This window comes from Oncorhynchus kisutch, linkage group LG8 (genome assembly GCF_002021735.2).
Source record: "Oncorhynchus kisutch isolate 150728-3 linkage group LG8, Okis_V2, whole genome shotgun sequence".
NCBI classification, from domain to species: Eukaryota; Metazoa; Chordata; class Actinopteri; order Salmoniformes; family Salmonidae; genus Oncorhynchus; species Oncorhynchus kisutch.
The window spans coordinates 62,235,600-62,247,458 of NC_034181.2; the positions used below are offsets into that span (position 1 = coordinate 62,235,600).

Sequence of the window (11,859 nt, forward strand, 5' to 3'; positions counted from 1 at the left end):
GTTTTCACTCATCCACAATCAGCACAGCAACACATAACAAACAACCCATCCAGTCTCCTCACAGCATTCCCTCATATCCAATATTAGTGAACTTTGTTTGAGTTACACATGGCATAGGACGTTTCTATGGTTCCTGTTTACCTGTACCAGCTGGACAACTAAGCTCTCTCACAGCTCCACCTTTCACAGGCAGTCAGTCACTTAATGAGTGAGCGCACCCAACGCATGAGCTCTGCTGTGGCAGCCACCATAAGAGCTCTTTGTTTCAATGCGACTGTAGTGTACTAAATCACAAACTGGAATTACCTTAGTCCAAATCAAGAATCATTACATTTATGTTTTGGGAATTTAAGAGCGACTTACAGGAGCAGTCAGGGTTAAGTGCCTTGCTCTAGGGCACACTGACAGATTTTTCACCTTGTAGGCTATGGGATTCAAACCAGAGACCTTTCGGTTACTGGCCCAATGCTCTTATTCTCTAGGCCGATTGAATGTTTCCATTTAGTGTGACTTAATAGTAGGCACTGGTTCTGAGGAGAGAGACTCCCTATGGAATGTGGGTTATATGTTTGTACCAATTGAACAGTGTTTGGGTCAAGTGCCCTTTGACTTTGGTATTGGCAGTGTGAATACAGGCTCATATCTCTCCCTCCCTCTCCTTTTCTTCTCGGTAGAGATAGATGCGGAGTACCCAGATGATACCCAGCCTTGCTACCACTCAGTCCTGGAGTTGCATTCCACCCGAGTGATCTGGAGGAACTGCCTCATCCTTAGCTTTACTATGTGAGTTAGTATCTAACATGGCTTGTATTACCTTCTATATGACTCCCCCCACTGAGCAATACAGCCACGAGGAATGGTAATGTTAGCATTTACCGCAGCTGCTTTTAACAGTACTGTTTGGACAGAGTAAGTTTCATGTTTTGGGCCAAGGACCTAACCTTTCCTACTCCTCCTCCAGGTTCATAGGCACAGGCATCCAGTACTGTTTCATCAGGAACCTCCACAGCTACTCCCATAACTTCTACTTTAGTTACTTCCTGCGTGTGCTGACTGGAGCTCTGGGATGTATCTTCCTCTGCCTGTCCGTCAACCGCTTTGGTCGCCGTGGTATCCTGCTTCTGTCTGCCATTATCACCGGCCTGTCCTCGCTGCTGCTGCTGGCCCTCACACAGTGTAAGTTTAACCTGCGTTATAGCTGTGCTATGATGATACTATGTTGCTATACTATTTCTATACACACATTTTCTTTTAAATACCTCTAAACCGGGGCCTCTAAAAGGCCTCTAAACCGGGTCTCATACCGTCTTCTCTCCCCTGTACATGGTTAATTAGTAACTCTTCTCCTCATACACTAGCCATAGGTTTGCCATGATGACCCCATTCATAATGATGTCACTGTTAAGATTCCGATTGGCCATTTAGATTTATTCAGGTGATTTCAGGTCCAAGTGCCTGTTTCCTAGTTTGCTTAGTTTTTATTGAGTCGACGTGTCCTTCTCTAGATCTGCGTGGTGTGCTGGTGTTGTTGCTGTCTGTGCTGGGGCTCCTCTTCTCCCAGGCCCTGGCCATGCTCAGTGTATTCTTCGCCAGTGAGGTCATGCCCACCGTAATCCGGTAAGTAATATCTGTCTACTGTCCTGAACACACTAAACTGTCATTAGTTTGTCTGTGGGTGGGGTGTTTGTTTTTCCATTTATGTGGACACCTGTCTGTCTGAGGGAGGCATATGAAATGTGGGTTGTGTGTCCGCACCAAATGCTGGGTCAGGTGCCCTTGACAATGTCAGAGTAGAGCTCTATATATCTCCTGACCCTCTCTCTCCCTCTGTCTCAGTGGTGGTTGTCTGGGGCTGGTGCTAGCGTCTGGCTGTATGGGGATGGCTGCCTCCTCTATGATGGAGCTTCAGAACAACAGGGGTTACTTCCTCCACCACGTCATCTTCGCCTCCTTCGCCGTCCTCTCGGTGCTGTCCATCATGCTGCTGCCGGAGAGCAAGCGCAAGCCGCTACCCGACTCCCTGAAGGATGGAGAGAGCCAGCGACGGCCCCCTCTCTTCCTGTCCCGTGAAGACAACCTGCCCCTGCTCTATACCCGGCGTGGAGCCTCCGAGTACAACCCTGATAACTACTCCCGCCTGGTCTCTGCCACCAGGAAGATGCTCATCAAAGACAATTTACCCTATAAGATCGTTGTGCCCTCCCAGTCCCCACTGTTGCCTTCCAACAGTGAGGTGCACTGCATACTGGAGGAAGAAGCACTAAGAGAGGACTTGTCTTAGCAGCCTCTAACTGCCATCCTCGTCTCCCACAGAGAGACCTCGCCTCAAATCCACTGAATATCTCTCCCCACCACACTGAGACAGTGTGATCCAGACTCGTATCGCTATGAACGACGGGTCTTCTTGGATATTTTGAAGGGGAGGAGAGTTTGAGATGTGTGTATTTGCTGTGTCAGTGTTCTGTTGTTGTGCCAAATGTTTCAAATAATACAAAAAAATGATGTGTGTGTGTGTGTGTGCGCTTGCACAGACTCTGCTGAAAGACTGTGTGCTAGTCCTTTGTTTTTGTACTGATGGAGATCTGCTGTTTCTAAGACAGTGTTAACACCCTCTCTTCTCCAGGTTGTGCAGCAAGGACCTATGACTTTATTAACTACTAAGCCTAAAGGCTCACTTGAGAAGCGTTGCTTGTCCACTTAACTGGTGACTTGTGCTTTTCATTACTGCAGAGCGAAAGAGCGAGAGCAGGGTCCTGACTGTTACTTAATCTGATTCACTGGGGACTCAACGAGGGGAACTCACAGATAGAAGTCCGTTTGGCTCACACTGGAATGTGTTGTAGCCAATTGTTTGATTTTGGCGGGGAACTCGATGAAGTATCAGTCACTGATAATATCGCCGAAGCTATGACCTTAGCAATGAAAAGTAATTCCATCCTGTCCACTTGTTGAACATGTGTTAAGAACATGAGGTGTTGTCACATGATGATTTGCACCCGGAACAGAGTTCTGAGATAAAGAGTTGTTTTAGATTATTGAAATGTGATTAGGTCATGACCTCTACTCTGAGTCATTTATAAACTGGGTGGTTCGAGCCCTGAATGCTGACAGCTGTGGTATATCAGACAATATACCACGGGTATGACACAATGTATTTTTATTGCTCTAGTTACGTTGGTAACCAATTTATAATAGCAATAAGGCACCTCGGGGGTTTGTGGTATATGGCCAATATACTACGGCTAAGGTCTGTATCCAGGCACTCCGCGTTGCGTCGGGCATATGAACAGTCCCCCCCCCCTCTATTACTCAATTATAACCCTTCAAGTGCGACTTTAACTTGTACTTTACCTTATATTAGTTGTCACATCCATCTCTCTGCCTTAAACTGAGCTTTCCTGTTTAAAAAAGGCGGTTGCTAGGACATGATACTTAACATTCTATGTAATTTAACTGAAAATACATTTTATCAACTATTAAACCACTTTTCACTGCCCTCTTTGGTATTTGACTGTGGTTTGAGGTTTGCGTTGTTGTCCCTCTTGGCCTGGCTGTGAAACTGTTTTACATTATATTGTTGGATAGGATGTTTACTCTTATCCCAACTCATTCTCTTTTAATGTTTCATCCCCCTCTCTTTTGCTTGCATGGGAACATAGCCCCCAGTACAGGAAGTTTATCTGGAAAAACTTTACCCCAGAGCTGACAATATTCTGTCCTTCTAAAGATACTTTGTATATAGAATTATATACAAAGTATTATATTTTCAGCTATGAATAAGTTGTTTAACTCTCAAAAGTTACATTTGATTTATTTGGAAGCTGAGGCCATACAATGTTCATTCACAGTTTGCCCGTCTTCACGTCTCCATAGAAAACTAGAATAAAAATGTCCTCAAGCATCAAGTTTGAGGAGATGAACTTCCTTTCAGATTATGGAAAACAAAATGTCCCTCAGACCCGGCCAGTACATTTTCAACAATGCTATTCCACTTTTGACATCAATGGGGTCTTAACGAGGTCACTGGGTGTTGAACTAAGGTTGTTGTCATATTTTTATGAAGCTGATCCACTTCTATTTTGAACTTTTATTTGCTTGCTCGCCTCACTTTTCAAAAATGAAATCCGTTAATCACGTTTGAATGGCCTAAACTGAAAATGTATTGAGTTCTGCCCTGTTCTTCATGTCTGATACAATGCTTACCACAAGATGGTGCTGTTCTCTCATGTATTGAATGCACAAAATCTACCATTTGTCTTTCTCAACTGGGTGTCACGTTTGATTATCAACGAAGTCTGATTTTTGTATTTTGAAGAATTGGAAATGTTATGATTGTAAATAAGATAAGAATTGCCAGGTGCTTGGAGTTAGTTCAAACACACCATGGCCGAACAGCCTCGCTCATGACATCTTTTTGTACAGCATTCTCAAAATGATTGAGCCAGATGGGATAATAGACACTGTTGTTGAATGAAGCACACCGTTCTTGCCTGGCCTTGAGTTTATTTTGTAAATGTCAAAATGAAGTTAATTGTGCTCATTGGACAGTGTTCCATGAATGTTCTAGGGCTGTATAGGAACAGGGAAAAGACGACTGAAGTACAGCAGTTGTCTCAGCCAGGGCCTGAGAAAATCACATCTGGAACAGCCTATCTATCATTTGGGATGCTCACTGTTGTCTCTCATCCATGTCTCAACCATAAACCCTCTTCCGAAAGCTTTTCAGTCAGTTTAGTATTTCCTTAGTCACATGTCTCATGGTACAACACTAAACTCAAATAAAATCTAATGATTACACAATTTTCCTGATTATTTATTTACTGAGGGCTACATTTAACCATTTAATTTAAACTCTAAAATGTGAAGTAGCTTGGTCATGGATTTACTTGGTATAAGGTCAACAGTGATGTGTATAACACCGTTTCAGAATAACTTACTAGTTTAGTAATGTTAAGATTTCTTTGTACAAATACTTCCTTCAATCACAGTTCATGGACTTCATCACCAATAGAACTTGTGAAAGATGTGACCACAGAACACAGAACTCAAGTAGTAAGGTGTTACTATGCCTTGGGCAGCCTACTGCCATAGACAAGGGGTGATAATACCACCACACCCAGCATGGTCTATTTAGAGGGGGCTTATAGAGAGAGACCAGGACAGCAGGCTGCTCAGAGTCAGTGTTAGTCCAGGGCCAGAGAGCTGAGGGAGAGAACTGTCCCAGCACTGTCTGGGTTGGGACAGGGTAGCCATAGCTGGTCCTGTAGTCATTTTTCACTTCCTCATAAGGGATGGGAAAATCGTCTGGCTGTACCTGGAAGATAGGAGTTCAGAGTCAGGGAGGGTAACAAAGCACTGGAACAAATAGTGCATTAAAAATGCCTCATCTCTGTGTATGCCACTGTATTTTGTATTGCATCAGCCTTTTTTAAGTAGATCTATGGAGGCTTGTGTGTTGATATCAATCTTGTGGAAATAGTGTGTAACTTTTACTGTCGTACTCACACTCCACCTCTCTGTCCCCTAGAGTAGCTTTCATCTCAGCATCTGTCCATCCTCTGCTCAGCAGCTCTGCCACCAGAGCAGGGTACTTAAACACATCCTCCAGACCCTCCGGGACCCTGACAGACAGCACAGGTAGAGAGGGGTGTGTGTGTGTCAAGATATAGCCAATATTATGCTAATCTCTGCACTCCTCCCCCAGCAGAATGGGTTTCTTTCCACGTAAAACATTTATCAAATGTTTTACTACTACTCAGACATGACTTTTGACATTTAAAAAAAGAATACTACTACTCAGACATTACTTGAAAAAAGAAATGTATTACTACTCAGACATATGACTTTAGACTTTTTTACTGGTATATTGCAATGAGCAACTTTTAAGATAATACACTTTGCTCAATCAAGTTCATTGGTGTTTTATTGTAACTAGGCGATTAACTCCTAGGTCAATTCCCTCTACTCACCTGCCCACTCCATCATAATCCCCACCAAAACCAATGATACTGTGTCCAGCCATAGTTTTCATTTTGTCAAAGTGATCTAGATTGAATATGAAAAGAAAGGTGAATATACAGTGCATTATACAGTGAAAATATTCAGACCCCTTCCCTTTTTCCACATTTTGTTACATTACAGCCTTATTATAAAATGTATTTTTTTTAAATGCAAATTCATTAAAAAAACAAACAGAAATACATTATTTACATAAGTATTCAGACTGTTTGCTCTCAGACTCAAAATTGAGTTCAGGCGCATCCTGTTTCCATTGATCATCCTTGAGATGTTTCTACAACTTGATTGGAGTCCACCTGTGGTAAATTCAATTGATTGTGGACATGATTTGGAAAGGCACACACCTGTCTATATAAGGTCCCACAGTTGACAGTGTATGTCAGAGCAAAAACCAAGCCACGAGGCCAAAGGAATTGTCCATGGAGCTCAGAGACAGGATTGTGTTGAGAAGGGCCTTGGTCAGGGAGGTGACCAAGAACCCAGCGGTCACTCTGACAGAGCTCCAGAGTTCCTCTGTGGAGATGGGAGAACCTTCCAGAAGGACAACCATCTCTGCAGCACTCCACCAATCAGGTCTTTATGGTAGTGGCCAGACGGAAGCCCCTCTTCGGTTAAAGGCACATGAAACCCCATTAGGAATTTGCCAAAAGGCAACTAAAGGACTCAGACCATGAGAAACAAGATTGAACTCTTTGGTGTTAATTCCACCTCATGTCTGGAGGAAACATGGCACCAACCCTACGGTGAAGCATGGTGGTGGCAGCATCATGCTGTGGGGATGTTTTTCAGCGTCAGGGACTGGGAGACTAGTCAAGAATTAGGCAAAGATGAACAGAGCAAAGTACAGAGAGATCCTTGATGAAAACCTGCTTTTAGTTTGTGTCTGTTTTCCAAAGTATTGGAAAGATCTGATGGCTTTTCTAACTTCCTTTTGATATCATTGTAGTTTTAATATCACATTACCACGTTTCTTTTGCAGTCTTATTGCTTACTTTTCTTGGTCTTTGCCTAAAACAACCTGTCTCAACCTTCCTCTTAGCCCTTTCTCATCCTCCCCTCAGCCTATATACCCAGACACCTCCTTTTCACTCTTAACTCATTTTCTGTTCTCTGTCTGTTTTCTCAATCCATGTTCTTCCCCTTATCCCCCCTGTCACACACCCCTTCATCCTATCACATGTCCACTCACCACCACTCTCAGGTCTCATTCCTTTATACAACTCACCCTCCTCAGCATCCAATCCCCTCAATCTGCCTGCTCCCCTAGTACTTGTCCTCTCACTACCAAACTCCCAATTCTCTGTTCCCTCGTCTCTCACCCTTCTCCCCTGACTCATCACCCTCCTCAGGGAAGGGATGATGTCTAAGGGGAATGAATGACTAAGTTCCTCATATATATTCTGTAATCCACTATCCCCTTTCCCCTCTCCCCATTCACTCACCACCTTCCTCAGGACGTCGTCAGACACGTTCCTCTTGTGTGGGCACACAGCGTAGGCAGAGGAGTGACTGAAGATGACTGGCGCTTTGGACAGGTCTAGAACCTGGTTCATCACTTTCTCTGACACGTGGGCCAAGTCAATCAACATCCCAATGCAGTTCATCTCAAATACCAGTTGCTGTCAGGTGAAAAACCGTTATGAATGTTTCTGCCAGGACTGGGGAAATGACCCTCTTACTGTGTCACCCTACTGGTGTTTTCGAGACAATTATATGTGATTCATTCAGCCTATCAAACCTAATGATATGGTTTGTAGCTTGGATAGTCTGTCAAGAGAATGTACATGTTTTCATCCAGTGTGTTTTATACCGGTGATATAATACTGCTATAACATAAATGAAGGCAAGCTGTAGATGAAAATAAGTATTGAGGGTAACCCAATAGTTTCTGAGGAATTGCCCATTTGATTAAAACATTTACTTGGAATACCTATGTTTATAACAGGCATTTATATCTGATTTCCAAATAAACTCAAAAGCAGAAGTATTACAAGCTGCGCAAAATAGTATAGGTGATTTGACCTATGATATGAGTGGGTATTTCCAAAGTGTGTGTGTGTGACTCAGTGTGATAGACTAACCTTTCCAAACTCAGACAGTCCATTGTGCTGCGCTCATGGCTTGGCTCCCGAATCCACTAGCCAATTGTCTGCCCTGGGGGGAAAACACACACAACCACAGTAAAATACCCGGCCAGCTTCTGGAAGGCATATTTCTCTTCCACTTTCCTATATCCTGCTAATATGATATGAATCAGTGAGGAGCTGAGGGATTCACTAGGCTCTGTAGTCTGTCCAGGGCCATGGTTTGATTAGCAGGTCCATCTGTTTAGACGACTCTCCCAGAATATGACACCTCTGAAACAGGTGGCGACAGGAATCCCCTATTTTCCCCACCACAGAATTCTGTGAAATACAGTCTTTTATTTGTCTCTTAATAAGCAGTTTCAGCTGTTACCTGTTGTGTCTCATTCATATGCATTCTTGTCATTTTTATCTTCGCTGTATGTGCTCTTTGAGAGTGCATCATACGGTGTGTAAAGTGTTGACAAACTTAGGAATCTTAGGAAAAAAATGTTGAGCACCTTGTCACTTACTGAGTATAATCTGTGGCACCTAGTCCCCAGACCAGGGTGGCCCTGTCGTCAGCAGGGTAGCAGAGCCTACTCGCCATGGTGTGTTGCAGCTGTGGGTGAGGGTGAGGTAGCGGACCCCCGGGTGGTACATGGTACGCAGGGTACCCAGGCTGCTGTCCAAATAGTGTCATCCTTCCACCCCGATCAGACTGGCTGTCCTGTTCTGACTACATCCACGATATCTGTGGTAAAATAAATGACTGATGATACAGGTGGGAAGTGAATACAACTTTGCTATCTATGGTATTTCACAGTGGAGTGTTCTATAAATAAATATTTTAAAAAGGGGTTTCATTCTCATAACCAAATGTATGGCTCCATTCAATCCGTATCGCGGAAGTTCAGCTCTACGGTGTGATTGAAGTTTAGCGGAGACTGCATTCACGGTAAATGCTGCATATGTTTGGCTCAATCGGAAATTACCTTGAAATGTATATTGCGGAATCTACAACACTTCCGCTTTAGATATTGAATAGAGCCCTTACTGTATAACCTTTGATCACATTTTTTTTGTAGATGACTCTCACCTTTGCTGCTGGAAGCAAACATGAAGGCTTCTGGGTATTTCATACACATTCTGTGGATGACGACTATCTGCTCAAGAATTTGTCTGGCGGCATCTTTGTACTGAGTCTCACATGGTACATATGCTGCCCAGAACCGCAAGGGTACAATACACATCAGATCAGTTTATTGTTATCATGTAATACAGAGTTCCCCAACTGGCAGTTTTATTTGCCCACCCCATGTTTTCTGAGGGGAAAAAATACTAACTTTGTTGAATTTTCATTGTTGGACATAAAAAACTGTAAAAGCACCATGAAATCAGCTCCAAGTGATTTTAATCTGGGAGAGGTGTTCCCAAGTACTCCCACGTATAATAGAGAGAGGCACGTGATCATATACAGATGTAAGCAAGGTTTGACATTATTATGTGTTAGTAAAATATTATGTATTATATCTGGGCTTCTTGCAGTCAATTTGCAGTCTACAAATTATTTGAAAATTATGTTCCGGACCCCCAACCATCCTCTCAAGAAAAGAAATTGACCCGCGGCTGAATCTAGTTGATGATCCCTGATGTAATATATGTATTATTAACCACCCACACATACACCTTTTTGTGAGTCCCTGTCGGTTTTGTGTGTGTGCGTGCGTTCGTGCGTGCGTGGGTGCATGCGTGTGTGTACCTGTGCTGCCAGTCGTCCCTCCCTGATCTTGGGGATGTTGGTGTGTGTGTTGATGAGGGTGTACAGATCCACTGTATTCAGCTGGCTGTTAAACTTCATCCTCATCTGCCAGGGCAGGTCATCTTTGGTGTGTCTTGTGCCTCTTCAGATTTCACAGTTCACTGTGTTCCCTCCACACTCTTCCTCTGTCCCCAAAGTGTCTCTTTGTGGGTCAGGCTCAAATACAGAGAGAGTTTATTATGCCTCCTCAGTTCCTCTGTCATTATCACTTTGGTTGTAAAGTAAACACATGAAGTTGAGCATATTGGTTCATGTGTAATGTTCAGTACAACTCCCTCAAGTTTGAAATCCATATGCAAGACAACCCCAGTAATGATATAGATGTGGATTAACGTTGGACACTGCCCGATACCCAATGATGGCATGACCACTCAAATAAGGAATTATATTAAAACGTGTTATAAATATATGTACAGTTGAAGTCGTAAGTTTACATACACTTAGGTTGGAGTCATTAAAACTCGTTTTTCAACCACTCCACAAATTTCTTGTTAACAAACTATAGTTTTGGCAAGTTGGTTAGGACATCTACTTTGTGTATGACACAAGTAATTTTGACAACAATTGTTTACAGACAGATTATTTCACTTATAATTCACTGTATCCCAATTCCAGTGGGTCAGAAGTTTACATACACTAAGTTGACTGTGCCTTTAAACAGCTTGGAAAATTCCAGAAAATGATGTCATGACTTTAGAAGCTTCTGATGGGCTAATTGTCAATTGGAGGTGAACCTGTGGATGTATTTCAAGGTCTACCTTCAAACTCAGTGCCTCTTTGCTTGACATCATGGGAAAATCAAAAGAAATCAGCCAAGACCAAAAGTCTGGTTCATCATTGGGATCAATTTCCAAATGCCTGAAGGTACCACGTTCATCTGTACAAACAATAGTACGCAAGTATAAACACCATGGGACCCCGCAGCCGTCATACCGCTCAGGAAGGAGACGCGTTCTGTGTCCTAGAGATGAACGTACTTTGGTGCGAAAAGTGCAAATCAATCCCAGAACAATAGCAAAGGACCTTGTGAAGATGCTGGAGGAAACAGGTACGAAGGTATCTTTATCCACAGTAAAACGAGTCCCATATCGACATAACTTGAAAGGCCGCTCAGCATATAAGAAGCCACTGCTCCAAAACCACCATAAAAAAAAAGCCAGACTGCGGTTTGCAGACTACGGGATGACAAAGATCGTACTTTTTGGAGAAATCTCCTCTTGTCTGATTAAACAAAAATAGAACTGTTTGGCCCTAATGACCATCGTTATGTTTGGAGGGAAAAGGGGGATGCTTACAAGCCGGAGAATACCATCCCAACCATGAAGCACGGGGATGGCAGCATCATGTTGTGGGGGTGCTTTGCTGCAGGAGGGACTGGTGCACTTCACAAAAAGATAGCATCATGAGGTAGGAACATTATGTGGATATATTGAAGCAACATCTCAAGACATCCGTCAGGAAGTTAAAGCTTGGTCGCAAATGGGTCTTCCAAATGGACTGAAAAAGCGTGTGCGAGCAAGGAGGCCTACAAACCTGACTCAGTTACACCAGCTCTGTCAGGAGGAACGGGCCATAATTCACCCAACTTATTGTATGCTACCAAATACTAATTGAGTGTATGTAAACTTCTGAACCACTGGGAATGTGAATAAATAAATAAAAGCTGAAATAAAAGCTGAAATAAATAAATAAATCATTATCTCTACTATTATTCTGACATTTCACATTCTTAAAATAAAGTGGTGATCCTAACTGACCTAAGACATGTAATTTTTACTAGGATTAAATGTCAGGAATTGTGAAAAACTGAGTTTAGATGTATTTGGCTAAGGTGTATGTAAACTTCCGACTTCAACTGTAGATAGCACCTCATCAACAATATGTGCTGAGGGTCGGAGTCTATCAGGGGTCAGGGGAAGTTTAATCAGACTTGATTTGACTTCAGATCTGACTTCA

At 42.9% G+C, this 11,859-nt stretch overlaps 1 protein-coding gene and 1 pseudogene across 3 annotated transcripts in view; one reads left to right on the forward strand and one right to left on the reverse strand.

Moving 5' to 3' along the window:
• The window catches only part of LOC109895453 (putative solute carrier family 22 member 31), a 15,557-nt gene extending 10,755 nt beyond the window's left edge, over positions 1–4,802 (forward strand). For 2 of the 3 annotated variants that reach the window (XM_020489147.2, XM_020489146.2), the window contains exons 6-9: positions 675–783; positions 962–1,176; positions 1,506–1,617; positions 1,837–4,802. In XM_020489147.2, the coding sequence (XP_020344736.1) occupies positions 675–783; positions 962–1,176; positions 1,506–1,617; positions 1,837–2,281 (881 nt within the window). In that variant the 3' untranslated portion in view covers positions 2,282–4,802. The remainder of the gene's footprint in view (positions 1–674; positions 784–961; positions 1,177–1,505; positions 1,618–1,836) is intronic. The other variant, XM_020489148.2, reaches the window with a different exon arrangement.
• A 480-nt stretch (positions 4,803–5,282) lies between these two features.
• LOC109895277 (dipeptidase 1-like) lies at positions 5,283–10,106 on the reverse strand (annotated as a pseudogene).
• Positions 10,107–11,859: the final 1,753 nt, after the last annotated feature.